General features: G+C 34.6%; 1 protein-coding gene across 1 annotated transcript in view; it reads left to right on the forward strand.

Annotated features, from left to right (window-relative positions):
• The window catches only part of Amy2a (amylase alpha 2A), a 48,693-nt gene extending 23,918 nt beyond the window's left edge, over positions 1 to 24,775 (forward strand). The window contains exons 2-11 of the mRNA XM_005339096.4: positions 17,666 to 17,879; positions 18,237 to 18,383; positions 19,201 to 19,398; positions 19,897 to 20,127; positions 20,876 to 21,009; positions 21,733 to 21,855; positions 21,952 to 22,051; positions 22,967 to 23,085; positions 23,185 to 23,310; positions 24,558 to 24,775. Of these exons, the coding sequence (XP_005339153.2) occupies positions 17,712 to 17,879; positions 18,237 to 18,383; positions 19,201 to 19,398; positions 19,897 to 20,127; positions 20,876 to 21,009; positions 21,733 to 21,855; positions 21,952 to 22,051; positions 22,967 to 23,085; positions 23,185 to 23,310; positions 24,558 to 24,747 (1,536 nt within the window). The 5' untranslated portion in view covers positions 17,666 to 17,711 and the 3' untranslated portion in view covers positions 24,748 to 24,775. The remainder of the gene's footprint in view (positions 1 to 17,665; positions 17,880 to 18,236; positions 18,384 to 19,200; positions 19,399 to 19,896; positions 20,128 to 20,875; positions 21,010 to 21,732; positions 21,856 to 21,951; positions 22,052 to 22,966; positions 23,086 to 23,184; positions 23,311 to 24,557) is intronic.
• Positions 24,776 to 24,907: the final 132 nt, after the last annotated feature.

Consider the following 24,907-nt stretch of genomic DNA (forward strand, 5'->3'; position numbering starts at 1 on the left):
TTTGTTTGGCGTCATCTTGTTGGGTTGTATTATAGTAGAAATACGGGATCAGCAATTAGTAAAAAACAAACCGAAAGAGTGTTAAGTAAATTGTTAGAGGAAGGAAGCTTCCCAGTAAAACCAAGAGCAGTCAGGGCATACGTTGATGTAATACAAGAATATAGCCCATGGCTTTTTAAGGAGGGGTTGTTAGATATATCACAATGGAACCATCATGGTGAAGATTTAAAAAGAATAGAAAAGAACAACCCAGGGACTCTGCCAGTTGGCACATTGTCATTGTGGATGTTGGTATCTAGTTTGCTTAGTCCAAAGCCTTCAGTTCAGACAGAGGTAGAGGAAGAAGAAGACATATTGATTCAAGTAGAAGAGGAAGTCTCTCAAGTTAGTCAGACAGAGGAAAAGATTCAAGTAAAAGCTCGAGCTAGTCAGAAAGAGGAAAAGATTCAAGTAAAAGAGAAGGTCTTTCGAGATAGTGAGACAGAGGAAGGAAGTTTAGAGCAGAAAAATCTATCAGGGGAAAAGTTAAAACAGGTGACTGCTAATAAGACCCTTTTGTTAGAGAGCGTAAGTGTCCAACCAACAGCACCGCCTCTACAGGAGACTGCTACTAACAGCATTCTATCACCAGAGGGCGTAAGTGTTCAACCAACAGCGCCACCTCTACAGGAGACTGCTACTAACAGCACTCTATCACTAGAGGGCATAAGTGTCCAATCAACAGCACCACCTCCATATGCTAAGAGACTCCCAACCCCCGCAGTTGATAGTTTGGATCCTGAGACAGGATCTCAAGTATGCCCTGTATTTGAGGTAGGAGGGCAGCGAACTTACCAGGGTTTAAATTTCAAATCAGTGAAGGAGCTAAAAGAGGCTGTAGCAACCTATGGTCCTCAAGCACCCTTCACTGTAAGCTTGGTCGAATCCATTACCAACTTAAGCATGACGCCAGCAGATTGGGCTAGTTTGTGTAAAGCTGTGCTAAATGGAGGACAATACCTGTTATGGAAGGTTGCCAATGAGGAATTTTGCAAGGAGACGGCTAGTCGAAATGCAGCAGCTGGTTATCCTCAGAGAAATCTAGATATGTTGTTAGGGAAGGGACCTTATGAGGATCGGCAGCAACAACTTGCATATGATCCTGGTGTATATTTACAAATTGCTGTAGATGCAGTTAGGGCATGGAAGTCTTTACAAGAACCTGGAGGTTTACAAGGTCAATTATCTAAGATAATACAAGGAGCTAATGAACCTTACGCTGAATTTGTAGATAGGCTTATTCAAACAGCTACCAGAGTTTTTGGGAATACAGAACAAGCAATGCCATTTATAAAACAACTGGCTTATGACCAAGCGAATCGTTGGTGTAGAGATATCATTAGACCATGGAAACATGAAGATTTAAACACATATATTAAATTATGTAGAGACATTAATGAACAAGGGCAAATTGTGGCAGCTGCAGTAAAACAAGCTTTAGATGCCAGAGACATTAATGAACAAGGGCAAATTGTGGCAGCTGCAGTAAAACAGGCTTTAGATGCCAGGCCAAGAACATGCTACAATTGTCAACAAACAGGACATTTTAAAAGGAATTGCCCCATAGGAGGAGGGTTTAACAAAACTAGGTATCAAACAAGTAGAATACCGGGTATTTGCCCACGATGCCGTAGAGGGAGACATTGGGCTAATGAATGCCGTTCTCAAACCACCATAGAGGGTACTCCATTATATTGGGCTAATGAATACCGTCCTCAAACCACCATAGAGGGTACTCCATTATCAAAAAACGAACAAGGACAAGGTGTTTATCCACAATATCGTGGACAAAGGCATCGGGCTCCGTTGCCAAAAAATGGACAGGGGGCCCCAATGCTCCGGGGCCCCAAACCACAAATATACGGAGCACTGGAGGAACCCAGCAACCCCAGCAACCCCATCAGGGTAGTGCCCAGCACATCAGATCCCTCATCAGACAAACCAGAGGGAGCGCAGGGTTGGACATCTGCGCCTCCACCAAATCAGTACTAACTCCAGAGATGGGAGTTCAAATCATTCCCACAGGGGTAAAAGGACCTCTTCCCAAAGGAACAGTAGGCTTATTATTGGGACGCAGCTCTTCTACTCTAAAAGGACTTTTGATAAGTCCTGGGGTAATTGATTCCAATTATGAAGGTGAAATAAAAATTATAGCCAGTTCTCCAAAGGGTATATCAGTAATTTCACCAGGAGATAGAATAGCACAGTTACTAATAATACCAAGCCTACATGATAAATTTTCCAGTCATGTTGTAGAAAGAGGTTCCAAGGGATTAGGCTCCACAGGTGTAGATTGGGCTATGCTTTCTTTAAATTTAGATTCTCGCCCCATGCTAAAACTAAATATTCAAGGACATGAATTTAATGGGCTACTGGATACAGGTGCAGATCTTAGCATCATCTCTCGTCAAGAATGGCCAAAACATTGGCCATTACAACAAGCCACTCAATCGCTTCGAGGCCTAGGAGTGGCGACTAATCCCGATAGAAGTGCAATGCTATTAGATTGGAAGGATCCTGAAGGATGTGAAGGAACTATACAGCCATATGTATTGGATCATCTTCCCGTAAATTTATGGGGACGAGATGTCTTAGATCAATTAGGTTTGACATTAACAAATAATATCAATCAAAATGCACCCACTATTATGGCTAGACAAGGTTTTAGGAAAGGAAAAAGATTAGAAAGACAAGAACAATGTATAGCAGCACCAATACAAATAGATCAAGGAACAGACAGACATGGGTTGGATTTTCACAAAGGGCCACTGAGACAATAAAAATTACATGGAAATCAGAAAGACCAGTATGGGTTCCTCAGTGGCCCTTGACTAAAGAAAAGACACAAGTAGCCCATGATCTGGTCAAACAACAATTAGCGGAAGGACATATACAACCTTCTGTATCTCCCCATAATACTCCCATTTTTGTCATCAAAAAGAAATCTGGTAAATGGAGATTACTGCAAGATTTAAGAGCCATTAACAATGAAATGGTCATTATGGGACCTGCTCAATCGGGGATTCCTCAATTGTCTGCTTTGCCAAAAACTTGGTATGTTTTAGTTATAGATATTAAAGATTGTTTTTTTTTCAATTCCAATTCATCCTGAGGATAGTCCACGTTTTGCATTTACTATCCCTGCACTAAATCATGAAGGTCCTGATCAGAGATATGAATGGAAAGTACTCCCTCAAGGGATGGCTAACAGCCCAACTATGTGTCAAATTTATGTTAACAAAGTAATCCAGCCACTTAGAAATCAAAATCCTGAACTACAAATATTTCACTATATGGATGATGTGTTATTGGCACACAAAGCTAAAAACACATTGCTAGAATGTTATGCCACACTTACAAACTTATTAAAAAATTATAATCTAGAGATAGCAATAGATAAAGTGCAATTAAATTTTCCAATTAATTATTTAGGAGTTCTATTATCCTCAACCATGGTCCGTCCACCAAAAATTCAAATACGAGTAGATCAACTCAAATCACTTAATGACTTTCAAAAGTTATTAGGAGACATAAATTGGATAAGGCCTTATCTAGGTATTCCAACAGGAGAATTGGGACCTTTATTTGATATCCTAAAAGGTCCATCAGATCCAAATTCACCCCGAATGTTAACGCCTGAAGCAAGAAAGGCATTAAAAATCATTGAAACATATATGGAAAATATGCATTTGGATAGAATTGATATAAGTTTGCCTTTATTATTTATTGTATTACCAACAAAAAATATTCCTACAGGAGTATTTTGGCAAGAAGGTCCATTATTATGGATACATTTATCTTATTCTCCTAACACTATTCTTACTAGATATCCTGAGGCTGTAGGACAATTAATACTCAAAGGAATAAAAACAGCAAAGGCAGTGTTTGGAATTTCTCCCCATAAAATTATTACTCCATATACTATGAATCAAATTGATGAATTAGCTAATGAGTTAAATACTTGGGCAATAATAATGTGCAAATCTAATGTTTCATTTGATAACCACTTACCATCTAATCCTTTATTGTCTTTTTGGTCATTGCATCCTGTAATTTTTCCAAAAATGACAAGAAAAACACCTATCATGAATGCTCCAAATATATTCACTGATGGGTCAAATAATGGTACAGCAGCAATAGTTACACCTGATCAAACTTTTACATTTTTAGTACCCAAACAATCAGCTCAAAAGGTAGAGCTTAATGCAGTATTACAAACTTTTGTGATGTTTAAAGATTCTGTATTTAATTTATTTTCTGATAGCCAGTATATAGTTAATGCTATAGTATCCCTTGAAGATGCTGGTAGAATTTCCCCTTCTTCTACTGTTTTCTCTTTGTTTTCCACTATACAAAGTTTAATCTGGGACAGAAAAGATCCATTCTTTATAGGACATATCAGGGCACATACAGGATTGCCTGGAGCCCTTAGTTTAGGCAATGATTTAGCAGATAAAACTACACGTGACATACATATTTTCTCTGTACTAGAAGAAGCTATAAATTTTCATGAAAGATTCCATGTCAATGCTAATACTTTACAAAAGCGTTTTAAAATAACTAAGGAACAAGCTAGACAAATAATAAAACAATGTCAAAATTGTGTGACCTTTTTACCACAAGTTAATCTTGGAGTCAATCCTAGAGGATTGATGCCTAACCATATTTGGCAGATGGACGTCACACACTTGCCAGAATTTGGAAAATTAAAATATTTGCATGTTACAATTGATACTTCTTCTGGATTTTTGATGGGCTCCCTTCATGCCGGCGAAAAAACTAAAGATGTTATAGCTCATTGCTTACAAAATTTTGCCACTGTGGGCATTCCAAAACAGTTAAAAACAGATAATGCCCCTGGTTATACGTCTACTTCTTTTAAACAATTTTGCTCATCATTTGGCATTACTCATATAACAGGAATCCCATACAATCCACAGGGTCAAGGCATAGTTGAAAGAGCTCATCAAACTATTAAAATGTACTTATTAAAGCAAAAAGATGGAATTGGGAAGGGGTATATATTCCCCAAAGATAAACTTAAAATAACGCTTTTTACTCTAAACTTTTTAAATTTGGATTCATCAGGACTTAGTGCTGCAGAAAGGCATATGTGTCCAAAAAATGTACATAAGCCCAAGGTACTTTGGAAAGATATTCTAACAGGACAATGGAAAGGTCCTGACCCAGTAATTGTCTGGAATCGGGGGTCTGTTTGTGTGTTTCCACAGGAAGAACAGCAGCCGATTTGGATTCCAGAGAGATTAACCAAGGTTCTGACCCAGAACAGCAGCCGATTTGGATTTCAGAGAGATTAACCAAGGTTCTGACCCAGTGATTGTCTGGAGTCGGGGGCCTGTTTGTGTGTTTCCACAGGGAGAACAGCAGCTGATTTGGATTCCGGAGAGATTAACTAAAATCCTGACCCAGTGATTGTCTGGAGTCGGGGGTCTGTTTTTGTGTTTCCACAGAGAGAACAGCAGCCGATTTGGATTCCAGAGAGATTAACTAAAGCGATTTCTACAGACCAAAAAGAAGATGATTTAGCTCAAATCCATAATAGCTGATATCCAAAACTCCAATTTGGCTATCCTTACATCTGCGACAAAACCAGGATGCTTTTTTCAATATCTATTTTATTATTGCCCTTTCCCATATCATGAAGTTCTATTTTATTTTTTTGAGCTCATACAGACCTAGGTTAATGTTTTGCTGATCAGTTCTATTTTTTTTTTTTGACTATAGAGTTTTTAAACATTGCAATAGAGATTTTACCTGTAAAAAGTTATAAGGCCTTTACTATTGTGTTATGTGTTGTATGTATTATATTATGTGTGCACACTTGTGTTTTGTGTTATATGTTTGAATGTACGTATGTCCAATGTACATATTTCTATATATCATATATGATGAGCGCTCATGAAAAGATGGATCCAAATATTTTTTTTTTTTTATTCACGTGATTTAAATGGTTTAATTTAAATTGGGTAAATAACTGTTAAGAATTGTTTTAATATGTAAACAAAAAAGGAGGTTAACAGATCTGTTTGTTTACTCTCACCTTTCGTTTTCATTATATTTAATAATTCTCTTCACTATAATGTAAATTGTTAAGAAAATTGTTTTCTTTTAGTGCCTTCTGGAATGTTACCTAATTTTTTCTTTAGCCATTATTGCCAGAATTTCTATCTTCATCCCAGTGCCGATGAAGATAATATAAATTGTTAAGAAAATTGTTTTCTTTTAAGAAAATTGTTTTCTTTTAGTGCCTTCTGGAATGTTACCTAATTTTTTCTTTAGCCATTATTGCCAGAATTTCTATCTTCATCCCAGTGCCGATGAAGATAATATAAATTGTTAAGAAAATTGTTTTCTTTTAGTGTCTTCTGGAATGTTACCTAATTTTTTCTTTAGTCATTATTGCCAGAATTCCTATCTTCATCCCTGTGCCGGTGAAGACAAAGATAAAACTAATCTACAGTTTCTGCAATAGCCATCACTGAACTGCTTACAGAACTTACACTGAACTGCTTACAGAACTATGTGTCACTTGTATGCATTGTGAACTATCTGTTGGTGCAGCGACTTGTGTAGTGTTGGGATATTTTTGCTGATGATATCATCGGTGGTACAATTTTCCCAAAAGGAGCCGTCAATTGACTTGGTATATCTTCCTCCCTTCTGCTTGTTATGATCATTCAGCTAAAATTTGGGGGTCAACAGAGGTGAGGCAAAGAACCTCACACCCCCCCCCCCCCCCGCTGAGACCTCTCCACAGGTGTGGCTGTACTGGACCGGTAGTCAATGACGGGTAAGATCCAATTACAATGGTACCAACCTAAGACAGGAGGCTGACGCCCTGAGGTCAGCTCATCCGAAGACGGGTAAGGACCATATGTATTGGACGACCTAAGGCAGGCACGGTCCATAAGCCACATGCTTGTTGTTTAAACAGAGAGGGGGAGATGTTGAGAGCCACAGCCAAAGGGGCCCCAGCAAACTTCCAGCTGCCAGCAAGCTTCAGACTGCCCCAGCAACATCTAGCTGATTGGCTCCTCTGCGGTGATGTTCATTGGGCTGTTTCCCTGCCCTTCAGACTGCCAGCTGATGATTGGCTCACAGCTGCCCCAGCAACATCTAGCTGATTGGCTCCTCCACGGAGCTGCTCATTGGGTGACTTCTTTGGCTCTGCCCACGCAACCCAGCCAATCGGCCTCAAGAGGAGGAGGATTGTGGGAGGAAAAGGCTGGTGTGGGGGAGAGAGGCTTGTGGAAGCCGGTGGTGGCAGTTGGGCTCTGAGGGTTTTTCCCTGGAGCTGTTTTGTTTGGCGTTTGTAGTTCTAAAAATAAAGTTAGTTTCTTTTTGACAAGTGGCTCCTGATTTGTGCCAAGCCAGACTTTGGCAATGACCACATGTATTCTATGAAAAGAAAAATTACAAAGTACAAGAGAATATATTATGCTATTTAAAAAAAAGAGTAAATGAGAAAAATAAATGACAATGTATGTGACGAGTAATAGAAGTTTATATTTGTATATCTCCACCTATCTTGGTTGCTAATAAAATTCCCCAATAATATCCTCAAGTTTTCTTCTTTTAATAACATCTTACCTGCACTGTGAATATCACTGATCTGTGGCAAACAGGATGACTTAAAATTAACTTAATAGGTAACGATGAAAGTATGTTTCAAAATCAACACAGGTCTGCCAGAAATCCTAAAGAAGAAAAGAAATAGAGATATGTGAAGGGGAGAGAGAGGGAATATAGAAAGAAAAGAAGAAAGGGAAAAGAAAAAATGCACAAAATTAAAGATGGAAAATAATAAAGATGTCTTTTCATTCCTGTATCTTACTCTGGGGGATACAAAATTATTTCTGAGTAGTAGAAAGAATTATTAGAATTTGAAAAGTGTGGAAAGGAAAGAGAATGCCATGTGATGAAAGAATGAAAGGTGGAAAGAGAAATGAGTTTGTAACAATTTCAGCAGGACCAAGACTAAAAATAACAATGCTGTAATAACAATATCATAGCAAACAAGCTTACTGAGATTTTATCATATTCATATACTAGGATAACAGCTTTACTTGCATTAACTTGTTTAATCATAATAATTTCATGACATAAACATCACTTTATCTAGTTTGTAGATAAGTTAAATTTACAAAGACCACTTTCCAGGATCACACAACTGATAAATGGAAAGGTCAAAATTTAAAACTAGAGATCCACCCACACTGGACTCTGCAGGGCCCAGGCCAATAGCACACCTGGTCAAACACTTTCCCTGTGGGGAAGACTATGCTAGAGCCTAGCCTTTGGCACAGGACCACCCTTTCTACCAGTTGACTACTACAGGAGGTCAAGCCCAGTGTCCCTGATCCACCCACTCTAACTTATGGAGATCCTAGACTCAGGATGCTGTAGCATCCATTGAGGGACACCAACAGGTCTGGAAGCCCAATAGCAAGGTGAGGGTCAAACAATCTGCACAGGTAATACAAGAATATAGGGAAGAAACTGTAATATCTCAGATCCACACTGGAAGAAAGGAAGACACATAGACATCATGAAAAAAAAGAAGGGAGGAAAGTGCCCCAAACAAATCAGGACACTATAATAATAGAACCTATGGACAGCAAAGTTGAGGAAATGTCAGAGAGGGAGTTCAGAAGGTACATAATTAAGATGATCTGTGAATTAAAGAATGACCTAAATGAGCAAATACAAGCAAAAATTGATCACTCCAACAATGAGATAAGAGAGCAAATGCAGGTAGCAAAAGATTACTTCAAGATAGACATAGATACTCTCCAATAAAAACCAGTCATAAATCCTTGAAATGAAGGATACAATAAATCAAAACCTCAATAGAACTCACAACCAATAGACTAGATCACTTGAAATGACATCAGAAAATGAAAACAAAGTATACAATCTGAAAAATAAAGTTGATCACACAGTGAAGAAAGGTAGAAACCACGAACAGAACATCCAAGAATTATGGGAAATCATCAAAAGAGCAAATCTAAGGGTTATTGGGATAGAGGAAAGCACAGAGTTCCAAACCCAAGGAATGTGCAATTTCTTCAATGAGATAATATCAGAAAATTAACCAAGCATGAAAAGCAAATTGGAAAACCAAATACAAGAGGCTTACAGGACACATTATAATGAAAATGCCTAGCATACAGAATCAGGATAGAATCTTAAAAGCTGCAAGAGAGAGGAATCAGCTTACATATAGGGGGAGACCAATTCATATCTCAACAGAGATTTCAACCCAGATCTCAAAGCCAGGAGATTGTAGAACAACACATACCAAGCTCTGAAAAAAAAAAGGGATGCCAAACAAGAATCTTATATCAAGCAAAATTAAGCTTTAGATTTGATGATGAAATAAAAACCTTCCATGATAAACAAAAGTTAAAAGAATTTACAACTAGAAAGCCTGCACTACAGAACATACTCAGCAAAATATTCCAAGATGAGGAAATGAGAAATAATAATGAAAATCAGCAGAAGGAGGGATTACACTAAAAGAAAATCTAATCAGAGTAGAAACCAAGTCATGTTAAATACCAAAAATAAACAAAAATGGCTGGGAATACAAATCATGTCTCAATAATAACCCTGAATGTTAATGGCCTAAACTCAGAATCAGAAGACACAGACTAGTGGATTGAATTAAACAAACAAACAACAACAACAAAAACCGACCCAACAATATGCTGCATCCCAGAGACACATCTCATAGAAAAAGGCATTCCCAGACTGAAGGTAAAGGGCTTGGAAAAATCATACCACTCACACGGAATGCTGACGCAAGCAGGGGTTTCCATCTTCATGTCAATATAGTAGAATTCAAACTAAAGTCAATCAAAAAGGATAAAGAAGGACACTACATACTTCTCAAGGGAATCGTACACCAATAAGACTTAACAATTATAAATATATATGTCCCAAAGAATGGAGCAGCTATGTTCATCAAACTCTTCTCAAGTTCAAGAGTCAAATAGACCACAACACAATAATTTTGGTTGAATTTAACACACCTCTTTCATCACTAGATAGACCCTTCAAACAAAAGCTGAACAAAGAAACTATAGAACTCAATAATACAATCAATAACTTGGACTTAACTGATTTATATAGAATATTCCAACCTTCAATGAGAGAATATTCTTTATTCTCAGCAACACATGGATTGTACTCTAAGATGACCATATGCTATGCTACAAAGCAACTCTCAGCAAATATAAAAAAGTAGAGATACTACCCTGCATTCTATCAGATCATAATGGGATGAAATTAGAAATCATGATAAAATAAGGAATAAAATCTACTTCAACACCTGAAGTAGATTTTATGCTATTGAATGAACAATGGATTACAAAAGACATCAAGGAGGAGATTAAAAAGTTTTTAGAGGTGACTGAGAACACAGATACAACATATTGAAATCTCTGGGACGCTGTGAAAGCACTTCTAAGAGGGAAGTTCTTTGCATGGAGTTCATTCCTTAAAAGAAGAAAAAGTCAACAAATAAAATGACTTAATACTATATCTCAAGCCCTAGAAAAAGAAGAATAAAATCAACACCAAAAGCAGCAGAAGAGAGGAAATAATTAAACTCTTAGCTGAAATCAATGAAATTGAAACAATTGAAAAAACAGAAAGAACAAAAAGTTGATTCTTTTGACAGACCCTTTGCCATGCTAATGAAGAGGACAGAGAAAACTCAAATCATTAACATACATGATGAAAAAGTAAATAACACAACAGACACTACAGAAATACAGAAGATAATTAGAAATTATTTCAAAAACCTGTACTCCAATAAAATAGAAAATATCAAAGGCATTGACAAATTTCTAGAGTCATATAATTTGCCCAAATTGAATCAGGATAATATACACAATTTAAACAGATCAATTTCAAGTGATGAAATAGCAGACACCATCAAAAGTCTACCAACCAAGAAAATCCCAGGACCAAACAGATACACAGCCAAGTTTTACAAGACCTTTAAAGAAAGAACTAATATCAATACTCTCCAATTTATTTTAGGAAATAGAAAAAGAGGCAGCACTTCCAAACTCATTCTATGAGGCCAATATCCCTCTGATTCCAAAACCAAGCAAAGACACAACAAAAAAAATAACTTCAGACAAATATCTCTAATAAACATAATGCTAAATTTCTGGCAAATCAAATACAAAAATATCATGCACCATGATCAAGTGGGATTCATCCCAGGGATGCAAGATTGGCTCAACATAACATACAAAAATCAATAAATGTAATTCATCACATCAATAGACTTAAATGTAAGAATCATATGATCATCTCAATAGACATAGAAAAAGCTTTTGACAACATATAGCACTCTTTATGTTCAAAACACTAGAAAAACTAGGGATAACAGGAACATATCTCAACATCATAAAGGCTATCTATGCTAAGCCCCAGGCCAACATCATTCTAAATGGAGAAAAATTGAAGGCATTCCCTCTATAAACTGGAACAAGACAGGGGTACCCTCTTTCACCACTTCTGTTTAGCATAGTTCTTGAAACACTGGCCAGAGCAATTACACAGATGAGGAAAATTGAAGAAGTACACATAGGAAAAGAAGAACTCAAATTCGCACTATTTGCTGATGATATGATTCTATACCTGGAAGACCCTAAAAGTTCCACCTAGAAATCTTCTAGAGTTAGTAAATGAATTCAGCAAAGTAGCAGGATATAAAATCAACACCCATAAATCAAAGGCATTTCTGTTTATCAGTGACAAATTCTCAGAAAGGGAAATGAGGAAAACTACCCCATTCTCAATAGCCTCAGAAAAAAAGAATTGTTGGGAATCAATTTAATGAAAGAAGTGAAAGATCTATATTATAAACATTACAGAACCCTAAAGAAAGAAGACAAAGAAGACCTTAGAAGATGGAAAGATCTACCTTGCTCTTGGATAGGGGGAATTAATATTATCGAAATGAGCATACTTCCAAAAGCACTATAGACTTAATGCAATTCCAATCAAAATTCCAATGACATTCCTCATAGAAATAGAAAAAGCAATAATGAAATTCATCTGGAAAAATAATTCATATGCAACAAACTGAAATTAAACCCCTATCTTTCACCATACACAAAACTCAACTCAAAATGGATCAAGGACTTAAAAATACAACCAGAGACCCTTCGTTGAATAGATGAAAAAGTAGGCCTTAATCTCCATCATTTGAGATTAGGCCCCAACTTCCTTAATAAGACTCCTGTGGCACAAGAATTAAAATCAAGAATGAATAAATGGGATGGACTCAAACTAAAAATCTTCTTCTTGGCAAAAGAAACAATCAGTGAGGTGAATAGAGAGCCTATATCTTGGGAGCAAATCTTTACCCCTCACACATCAGATAGAGTACTGATCATTAGGGTATATAAAGAATTCATAAAGCTAAACACCAAAAAAATGAATAAACCAATAAATAAATGGGCCAAGGTCCTGAAGAGACACTTCTCAGAGGTCTCATATACCAACAAATACATTAAAAAAATGTTCATCACCACTAGCTATTAGAAAAATGTAAATCAAAACTACTGTAAGACTTCATCTCACTCCAGTCAGTCAGAGTGATAGCTGTTATGCATACAAACAACAATAAGTGTGGGCGAGGATGTGGGTACACTCATACACTGCTGGTGAGCCTGAAAATTGGTGCAGCCAATATGGAAAGTAGTATGGAGACTTCTTGGAAATTGGGAATGGAACCACCATTTGACCCAGCTAATTCTCTCCTTGGTCTATACCCAAAGGACTTAAAAACAGCATACTACAGGGACACAGCTACATCATTGCCTATAGCAGAACAATTCACAATAGCTAAACCATGGAACCAACCTATATGCCCATCAATAGATGAATGGATAAAAAAATGTGACATATATACACAATGGAATATTACTCAGCAATAAAAGAGAATAAAATCATGGCATTTGCAGGTAAATGAATAGAGTTAGAGAAGATAATGCTAAATCAAGTTAGCCAATCCTCAAAAACCAATGCCAAATGTTTTCTTTGATATAAGGGGCATGATTCATAGTAAGGTAGGGAGGGGGAGCATAGGAGGAATAGACAGACTCTAGATAGGGCAGAGGGGATGGAGGGGAAAGGAGGGGGCATGGGGTAATTAATGATGGTGAAATGTGATGATCATTGCTATCCAAAGTACATTTATGAAGATGCAAATTGGTGGGAATATACTATGTATATAGCCAGAGATATGAAAAAATCTGCTCTATATATGTAATAAGAATTGTAATGTGTTCTGCAGTCATATAAAAATTACATTAAAGAAAGATTTAAAAATAGCTCGTCTTAATCTTGAGGTCATGTTCTGAACCATCACATTTTAGAATTTGTAACCTTCAATCAAGTGTGACATTCAAATGAATCCTCTCTTCTCTCTCAACTCTTTAGAGCATCAGCCCTATGTTACCACCAACTGTCTAATCTGTCTTCTCTTCTAATCTGATTCTAATGCTCAACCGCATCCAGTTTGTGTCTTGTAAACCTTGCAAATTTTCCTTTTTTGTTTATTGTTGAAAACCATTCTCTGGTAATGAAAGAGCTCTTTATTCTCTCCTTCCTATACCCTCTACCCCATCTTTTATATCAATTGATGGTATCTTTGCTTTCAATGTCTCTCTTGGTACCTTGTCAGCTATCAAGGATGCAGTTTTCCAGAACAGATAATTAGACAGCATTTGCCTGGACATTGTTTGGGGATGACATCTGTTCTGCTCAGAATCTCTGGTAAATCAGTAAATATGTTGTGTGCCATTCCTCAAAATATCATAGCTTTATTGGAAAATCCAAAATTTCTCTGCTTTTTTGCTTCTCAACCTATCTTTTAAGTTGTTTTTGTATTCCCATGTAGGTTTAAAAGTAGAAGCTCAAACTCAGGATTTAGTGTTCCTGTAACCAATTTACCTTTAAATTGTACTGTAAGTGACAAGGGTGTTGCCATTTCCCACTCACCAAACCTTTAAATAACAGAATCCTCTTTAACTCCAATTTTTTTTCTCCACTGATGTCTATTTAGCTACCATTTCATGTAGTCAATCTTCACCAGATTTATTGCATCTCTCTTCTCTGTATAAGTTAATTATTACTTAATAAAAATATCTCATGTCTTATAATTGTATGGGTGAACAGATGGACCTTCTGCTGGTTCAGCCCTGGAGCATTATTCACCTACTGTTAGCTAGTGGTAAAAAACTCAGATGACTGGAATGGGGAGGGACAACCAGACTTCTTTACCTATCCGTTCATTCCAACTCTGCACACAGCGCAATAGGCTCTGATTTTCATAAGATTAAGCCCAATGAAAGTCCTAATAAAATTTTTGCTTGTTTCTTATTGACTGACATTTCACTCTATGAGGCAAATCACACATTGTGTATATCAATCCCACAGATGATGTAGGAAGAGACTCCACATAGGTATGGCCACTGGAAAATGTTATTCATCTGGTCGCCCTCATTGCAACAATCTGCAGTACTCTCCTAATTCTCATTCTTATTGCTATAATCCTAGTTCAGATTTTCATGACTGCCTCTTTAATAATCTGCAGGATTTCTAGTGTTTCTGTCCCTGCTATCTGTGCCTTCTAATCCATCTGTTATACTTAAAAAATTCTAATCAATTTCCTTTCCTGTCTAAAGCAAACAAACAGTATCTTGGTACAGGCTTCCAAGAAAAATGTTTTCTTCTTCCTGACATTGAGCATTCTCAATACATCTTTACCACCTTGATGCCCATGGTTCTCCTACACCTCAGCTTACGGTTTTAAAGCACTACTTTCCTCCTTGCTCTTACTCACATTTGATAATTCTATTTTTCTTACTAAAATGGAATTTTACCTGATCTTTTTTCATTAAAGTCAAACCTATTCTTTGAATCAATTTCATCTTCCCCTATTTATGTCAGAAATTACTTTTTGTGTCAATAAAATCTTAACACACTTTACTCATGACTCTCTTACCACAATGATCTCACCCTTCACTTGACTATGGTTGGCTTTTGTGTGTGGTCGTATCCCTTCTCATACTTAACATCTAGAATAACTCTAGTAGGATCTCACATATCATATATGTAATTTAACATTTTTAATGACCATTTGTAAAGAAGCAAAAAGTGAATGGAGTTTATTCATGTTAATATTAGATTTTATTTATCTTAATTTCTCTCAGAATATTAATTCATAAAGTAAAAATAATTATTAATTTTCATGTTCTGGTTTTATATTAACTCTGAAATATAAAGTATATTTTATACTTAGAGCATATCTCTGTTCAAATTAGCAACATTTCAACTGCTCCATAGATAATTATTGCTCGTGGCTTCTATAGTAAACATCTCAACTTCAGAAATACGGAAGAAATATTGATATAATGCAGAAAATGTCACTTCATAGTCAGACCCGTTATCATATTTTTCCCTTGTCACTTGCTACAGAAGTTTGGCAATTTGCTCAGACTCTCTGGGCCTTAGTTTCTTCATGTATATGAAACTTTTGGAAATACAAAGGTTGAAGTATTACAGAATTTCTGACATGATGTTCATCTATTTATAAGATGAAGACATAACCCACAGTAACCTCAATGTCTTGCACAATACCTGTAACTTACTAGTATATGTTAGATAGCCATTTATTGAGCACATTAGACATAGTAATCATTTGCTAGGTTCAACATTACATATGATGTTTACCTTTTAAAAGCTTGGTCCAGAATGGTGAACGTGTAAATATTTAATTATTTATAACACATTTACTATATAAATGATATAAATAATATTTTGAAAAGCTGTAACACAGAACAGGAGTTATAAACTATGCCTAGGAATATAAATGTAGGCTTTATAAAGATGTTGCTTCAACTCAATATATGCCAGGTACACAACAATGGAGGAAGAGGATATTAGGAAGAATACCAGGAGGTATGAACTACATGTAAAACACATGGAACTTTGATTGTCCACATGGTTGGTCCCAGGAAGGACCAAAGGAGAGTGCTGTGAATACTAGAGAAATAAATAGGTAATAATTGGAGTAATAACTCTTCCACAGAGATAGTACTTCCTCATTTCCCCTCATCTTGATAAATGATATCATCACCAAATATCTATATCTTTAGTGTCTGCATTTCATTAATTCTTTAAATTTAATATATCCATAAACCTGTTGCCTCTCACCTTTGAAACATCCTGTCTATGCCCTAGTCAAATTCACCCACTTCTTTCCTGGACTACTATAAAAAGCTTCTAACTTATCTTCCTTTTTCATTCTTATAGTCCAGTTTCTGATTTCCTCCAAGAGGCAATGATGATTTCCTTTTAAAGCCCAGCATGCTCTTTCAGCACTCCTTACACCCTCACTAGCTCTCTTTCTTGATTCATTCTAAGATCTGACCTATCTATCTATTTTCAATTCATTTACTTTTCCATTTATCACACATGCTTAGGCTTTGCTAACTTAAAAAAAGAAAAGTTTCTCGAGTATTCCAAGCTTTTTTCACCCATGAGTTTTTGCTTTCTCCTCTATCTAGATTGGTCTTTTCCTTGTCTTCAAATGACTACTTATTTTTAATTCTTTAATTCACAGCTAAAATCACTCCCTCAAGTAATGTTTCATTGACCATCCAATCTGAAATACTCTGATACTGATGTTACTCTCTATTTTATTATGCTGTTACTTCATAGTAGTTTTTATTGAAATCTGAAATTATTTATCATCACTGTTATTATCATTACTGATATTATATTTACTTGCATATTTTATTTTTCTTCCACTAGAATGTAAGCTCTCTTGGAATAGAAAAATGACTGTCTTGCTCATCATTATATCCCTTATATCATCCTTAATACTTGGCAAAGGAGAACACTCAATCCTTGTTGAAAGGATGGATAACATTTTCCCACCCATACTATTAATTAAGGAGGAAAAGGATGTGCATTCATTGATTTAGTGTTTTATTACACATAAAATATATTTGGCTACTGGGATAAAATCATAACCACCACAAATTCTGCTATTCCAACACAAATCCTACTATTCTAATACAAAATCTACTCTCTAGCCATGTTATTAAGCACTTAGATTGATGGGAATGCAAAAGTGTGAATAAATAAAAATTGGTGTGTGGGAAGGAGGACAAGAAAATTAATGTCTTGTTTCTTTTTGAAATTGAAATATTACAAACATTGCAGATAAATAGTTCAAACAACATTTTGAGTATAAATTGAGTTGTGTCTGATTGTAACTTTCTATTAGTGAAGGACATCAGAAATAAGATCTACTTCTAGGTAAATAATACATGAATGAGGACTGTTTACATATGTCACATGCCAGATATTTGAAAAGACTAATATTCCTTTAATAAGAACGACATTAAGTTCTAAAAGGTCATTTAAGATCATTTTCTTGGGAGAGTTTATGAATGTTCTTCACCTGTTGATTTAACATTATTATTAATAATCTTTTTCACATTCAGTGTTTTTACTCTAAATATTTTTTCATCTTAACATTTACTTTGTCAAATGTGTTCTTTTACAGGAATATATATAGCTGCTAGAAAGAACAGTGTCAGCTTCAGAGCAAAATGAAGTTCTTTGTGCTACTTTCAGCCCTTGGGCTCTGTTGGGCTCAGTATTTCCCAAACACTCAACAGGGAAGGACCTCTATTGTCCACTTGTTTGAGTGGCGCTGGGTTGATATTGCTAAGGAATGTGAGCGATACTTAGCTCCCAATGGATTTGGAGGAGTTCAGGTAAGGATTGTTCACATCGTAAATTACAACATTTACTTGAACTTATGATAGATGATATAGTAAAATGGCAATCTGTTTCTGTGAATCTGAGATAATATTTTACTTCTCATATAAGTCCTCTGAAACAGTTTTTTGAGAAAGAAAAAAAATTTAGTGTTGGTGGCAACTTTATGTTTTGTTTCAGAATAACAGCAGGACATCTTTAAGAGGATGTTAATGTTTTAGAGTGGTTATAAACTACTGTAGCTGCATTTACAAAGATTCAGCAATAATTTTAGGTTATTAATTTGTTTTAGAGGTTTTAATGATATAAAATAAGCTCTAATTTGATACTTATTAAGTTTGCTTTGTTTGTAGATCTCACCACCCAATGAAAATATTGTTGTTAACAACCCTTCAAGACCTTGGTGGGAAAGATACCAACCAATTAGCTATAAAATATGCACAAGATCTGGAAATGAAGATGAGTTCAGAGACATGGTGACTAGGTGTAACAATGTTGGTGTAAGTGATTTTAAGTTTCTTTTAAAAATATTACATAGGAAGATAATTTCTTCTTTTTCTTTCTCTCTTGAGCAGTAAGTTTTTGGGACTTGATTTTTTAAAATTTAACTTCATACTTGAGCAATAACTCAAAATGAACAATTGCTATATGTTCAACCTTTATAAATAATCATATATGTGCCATTTGTCTACTAAAGAAAAGACCATTTAAAGTTTAAAGAATAATTCACTTGTAAAGCAAGGCATCAACTTTAACCCTTATAACTAAATACATTTCTTATTAAGTATTAACATTTCCAATTATAATAGTTGCTGTGAATTTTATGTGATTTATCTACAAGTAAATTCCTGAGTACTCTTCTTCATCTTTTTTAAAATGATAAATAGCCATTTTCACTTTAGAGTGAGGAGTGTAATGATACGCAATATCTATCTTCCTTTCTTCAGATCCTAAGCAGAGAGTAAAGGCTAATTGTTTCTTTTTCCTTGTGATCCACTGAAATTTCAAAAATTAATATTTTTTTCTATCTCAACTTATGCTTACCTCCTCAAAAAATGCCTTTCTTAATAATTATCATAGTTTCCACTTTTCTCAATTCATCATTTTTGTAAATAAATGACCAGACAACTAGAATGGATATCACCCTTCATTTCACATTAGTTTCCTTTCATGCTTCACTTTTTAGTCTTATTGGAAAATGAAGTTATACAATAATAAAGAAATATTTTAGATTTTAATGAATACTCTGTAAAGTTCAATCAATAATGTGTCAGATTTTTCCTAAAATCAAACTGAAGTAAACCCTTTGCTTTTCAGGTCCGAATTTATGTGGATGCTGTAATTAATCATATGTGTGGTGAAGGGGGAGGTGCAGGAACAAGCAGTACTTGTGGAAGTTACTTCAATGCTGGAAATAGGGAGTTTCCTGCAGTTCCATACTCTGGTTGGGATTTTAATGATGGTAAATGTAGAACCTCAAGTGGCGGCATTGAGAACTATAATGATGCTTATCAGGTAATTTTCTTTTTAAAATAATGATCTGAATAAAGAACTACCTATGCCTTTAATTATGCACATGTAGCTTACTTAAACACTAATTTTAAACACTAGTTTAGATTCCTAGGTAAAATAAGTAACCATGACTGCATAAAAATAAAAAACTCAATAATCCAAAGCATTCTGCAGTCATGATCCTAGGTATAGAACTCAGTGATAGAATACTTGCCTGGCACGTGTTAGGCACTGGGTTCACTCCTCAATCCCAGAAGGATAAATAAGTAAATAAACTCCTCCAGTCAATTAAAAAGCTCATCTACTCATCAACTCATTTTCTACCTTCTCCCTTTTTATGCTAGAAAATATTTCAAAGTGCATCCACACAATAATGCCAATATTCCCAATGCCCAATTTAAAAAATGAATTATGGAAATATCTGTTGATGAATAAATGATCAAATGGATTCTCAGTTGAAAGATGATATTTTTAAAAAACACAAAATTTTTACCTCAACAGGTCAGAGATTGTCGTCTGACTGGTCTTCTTGATCTTGCCCTGGAGAAAGATTATGTGCGCACCGAAATTGCCAATTATATGAACCATCTCATTGATATTGGTGTAGCAGGGTTCAGACTGGATGCTTCTAAACATATGTGGCCTGGAGACATAAAGGCAGTTTTGGATAAACTGCATAATCTAAACACAAAATGGTTCCCTGGAGGAAGCAAGCCTTTCATTTTCCAGGAGGTACATTCATCTATATATGTGCATAAAGACTATATCATTTCATTCACTAGAATATAAATGGCAGATTTAATTCAATAAGAAATTTCTGTAGGTAAATGGCTGAGTCATTAATATGCTGTAGTATTCTTAAAATTTTTATTCAGAAATAACACATTTAATTCTATCAAAGTATGTTATTTGGAACTACAGGAAATTTATTTAGGCTACAAATCCCTGATATTTATCACATTCTACAGACCATTATACAAGACCAAAAATAAAATAGTTGTTGTCCAAGCCATTCTGAGTTTGGGTCTTCACTATACCACTATTGGCTGTCTAAGTTTTTAGTCAAATTAATTTTCCTTTCTGTGAAAAAATATTTTTTATATAAAGAAAAGAACTAATGATAAAGTTTATGTTTTTGTTCTCTTTGGAAAATTAATTAGTAATTAATGAATTAGTAATTATCAAGCATTCATAAATATCAATAAGGTAGTAAGTTCTATGATAGTGTGAGCTATTGTTTTTATAATTTATGTGTAGGACTAAATGAGATCAAGATTTTCACAGGTTACCTTGTCAAGAGATTTCTTTCAATGTTGTGACATATATTTTATCAAAACAAAATAAGAATCTCAGTGTGATGAAAGCAGTTTTAAGCATTTCAAATAACAGATGTTTTAAAGCTATTTTATATTATTTTTTCATTACAATACTTTAAAAGTTTTGTACATTAAAATGATATTTTGCACTATATTTCTACCAGGTGATTGATCTGGGTGGTGAGGCAATTAAAAGTAGTGAGTACTTTGGAAATGGCCGTGTGACAGAATTCAAGTATGGTGCAAAACTGGGCACAGTCATTCGCAGGTGGAATGGAGAGAAGATGGCTTACTTAAAGTAAATATAATTTGTCATTTATGGTATTTTACAGATCTATTAGACATACTACTCCAGGATGAGTTATTGTCTTAGAACCTTTTTAGATAATGAAGAAGTAGATTATTAATAAATGTTATTCTTCCTCAAACCACAATTAATCATCTTTCTAATTTAGAATATCAGTCTACAGGAAGTATTCTGGAAACCAAAACATCTCCTAAGTATTTTTATCTATCTATTATTTGAGCACACTGGATTTGAGTAATGTTTCCTTATAATCTATTAAAGCTAAGTCATTTTTAAGAGATTGCTGCCACTTATAAAGTACCTACAATTTGGCCATAACTATGGGATAAGAATGCATTTTCTCAACTCTTTAATTTGAAACATTAAGGTGCTCATTCTAAAGGAATACAGTGTTGAAGCCTCATTTTAACCATGTTTGCGTTTCTGTACAATGTGGTATGAATATTAACCTTCAGAAATCCACATAGAATGCATATACTGAAACCTTTAAAGAAACTTTTCTATCACAAAAATCTTACCTATGAATGGATACAAGGAATCCTACATATATACAAACACAGAATGAATTTATAAATTTGTTAATCTACAAAAACACTAAATTCTATAGAATAATTAATTGGAGAGTTTATCTAAGGATGCTATATAAAAAGAGATGCAGATTTAGGTTACTCTAAACCTATTGTAAAAGAATAAAAATATTTATTTTTTTAATAGGAACTGGGGAGAAGGTTGGGGTTTCATGCCCTCAGATAGAGCTCTAGTCTTTGTGGATAACCATGACAACCAACGAGGACATGGAGCTGGAGGAGCATCCATTCTTACGTTCTGGGATGCAAGGTAGGAAAAAAACCTCTCTACATGTCTTTAACCCACCTTTTAATGAGAGTAATAATATTCTATTCTTCTATTGAAATATATTTTTATAACTTTCAGGCTGTATAAAATGGCAGTTGGATTTATGCTTGCTCATCCTTATGGATTTACACGAGTAATGTCAAGCTACCGTTGGCCAAGATATTTTGTGAATGGACAAGTAAGTTTTGAATTTGTTCAAAATATCTTTTTCTCAAGAAAAAGTAGGTAATTTTGTTTTAATTTCTCATGAGGTTATTGCATTTAATATTTATTCATCAAGTATTTATTTAAGTGGAAATGTAATGCTGATCTCTGATTTTAGTAATGGAAAGGATATTGAATACATAAAATTTATGTTCTGTTTTTTCAAAGAGTATGAAAACTGTTCAGTAATAGGACAGATATCTACACACTAAGAAAAGAAACTTAATAAGAACAAGTTACAGAGTATAAAGTATATACTTATCATAAGTACCCAATTTCATAGAGTTGATGTGAAGATTACACATGCTAAAACTTATCAAGAACTTAAATCAGTTCCTGCTTTTATTACAAGAAATAAATATTGTGTAAATATTTTTTGAAAAAAGTTTTATGGACTGCAAAGAAATGGTACAGCTGAGCTGAAGTTAAATGATTAAAATATCTTAAAAGATGAATGAAATGATATATATTACAGAATAAAAAATTTAAAGTCCACTTCAGGATAAGTAAGAATGAGAAAAATATCGGGGCTACGGTAAAAACATTAATCCAAATATCAATTTCAAAACTGAATTGAGAAATAAATTATGTAGATGTTTTAAAAGTTAAGTGAGGGTTTTCTTTTTAAACTTAAGATTTCAGAAGTGGCATCATTACAGAGATTTCATATCTAAAATCCTATAATTCAGACAGATACCTAGAGAACCAGATGATAAAAATTCAGTAAAGGTCTATAAAAATACTATACATCGTGTATTCTAAATAAAGACACTGCAGAGACAAGCAGCAGGACCAATTAATTGAGTTTAGTATAATGAAGGAAGTGAAAGATAAATGTGTGCGTGTGTTTATGCATTTGTGTTAAAAATCTGTTTTTGTTTAAATTAAGGATGTTAATGATTGGGTTGGACCACCAAATAATAATGGAGTGACTAAAGAAGTAACTATTAATCCAGACACTACTTGTGGCAATGACTGGGTGTGTGAACATCGATGGCGCCAAATAAGGTAAGACTAATACATATCCTATAACACTTTCCTTAACATTTTACTTTAAACTGTTTGAGTTTAAGAATATCAACATTTTGTATGATCTTGTGCTTTTAGAAACATGGTTGCTTTCCGAAATGTGGTTGATGGCCAGCCTTTTCAAAACTGGTGGGATAATGGTAGCAACCAAGTGGCCTTTGGTAGAGGAAACAAAGGATTCATTGTCTTTAATAATGATGACTGGTAAGTAGATATCAATTTTATATAATTTTTACACCGTTATGTTCTAGTTTTATTCTATTCCTGTTCATTTACTTCTTTCATATCTGAAAAATCCTTTAAGTCAGGGAATTAAGAAAACAAGAAATCAGAAAAGTACAGAAGAAAAATGATGATGGCATTTATTTTCCCCACTATTTTTATAGGGGTTTTTGTTTTAATTAGAGCTTTCTTATGCATCCATACATAAACATGATGCACATTATGTTAATATTACATGAACCACTAAATATACCAACAGTTAATATAAGGATGGAAAAAATCTCTAAAATAATGTGGCTTTCAGTCTCAGTCTTAGTACTGGAATACCTTTTTTAAGCTCTGTATCTCAACTACTCCATTATCTACCTCTCAGAGACAAGTACTATTTTTTAAAGTGTATGTTTTAGAAATATATCAATGGCCAATGACTTTCCTCAGTAGATTTTTTTAGTTTTTACTTCTAAAGCTTCTCATTGCTGGCCTTTCTTTAGTGATTCTGATAGCCTTACTGTTGTAGTCTAATGAGTCTTTCACATGGAGAACTACAGCCAGAAGAACTCTGCCAGCTTTGGAATGTCTCAGTCCCAGCCCAACTTCTGCTCATGTTTAGCTCAGGTTAGGCTAAAGTTATATTTTATTGGCAAAAATAAATAAGTAAGTAATGTGTCTTTCTTTATTTCCAAAAGAGCCTATGGCTAGTTCTTTAATTTCTGTCTTTTCTGGATAGAAAAACTGAGATAAATTTATACAAGATAGTTTTCTATTCCAAGCTATATACTTCTTCATAAAAGTGTTAGAATATTTTTTCTTCAAGTCCTTGAAAAAAATAGTTTTGAAGAAAAATTCCAATTTTAATTCTTTAAAGCATTCAGTATTTTTATAAATTCACAAAAAGACAAATAGAAAATATTTATGTTTACCACAGGCAGTACTTTTATCTAAGGGTAGCAATTCCTGTAGATCTTCACTGCTATTATTCAGCCTTTATGGTCTGGTAATAGTCTCCACTGACTAGGAATGGATAGGTGTTCTGTATGATTACATTGTACTGAGAGTGCTGTTCACATCCACTGGAATGGTCTCTGTGTTTCCATTTTCTTCTTATTGAGACCTTGACTGCTTAAAATTCTATGGCACAAAATTAAGCTGTTTATTTACGTTAGAGAGAATCTGAATTCTTATATTTGACAGTAATGAATTTAAGTTAAATAGCAAATTTTGTTTTATAGGTCATTGTCAACAACTTTGCAAACTGGTCTTCCTGGTGGCACATACTGTGATGTCATTTCTGGAGATAAAATTAATGGAGATTGCACAGGAATTAAAGTCTATGTTTCCAATGATGGCAAGGCTCAGTTTTCTATTAGTAACTCTGCTGAAGACCCATTCATTGCAATTCATGCTGATTCAAAGTTGTAAAGTTTAAATTAAATGCATATACACAGCATTATCAAGTGTCTTTTTTATTGTATATACATTAGTTTTCATAATCTTTTAAATTTTATCATAAGATATATGTCATCAACTTGAAAAGGTCAAGTATTAAAAAATCGCATTACTTATATGTATAATTATAAGA

The sequence above is a fragment of the Ictidomys tridecemlineatus genome, chromosome 11, assembly GCF_052094955.1.
Source record: "Ictidomys tridecemlineatus isolate mIctTri1 chromosome 11, mIctTri1.hap1, whole genome shotgun sequence".
NCBI classification, from domain to species: domain Eukaryota; kingdom Metazoa; phylum Chordata; class Mammalia; order Rodentia; family Sciuridae; genus Ictidomys; species Ictidomys tridecemlineatus.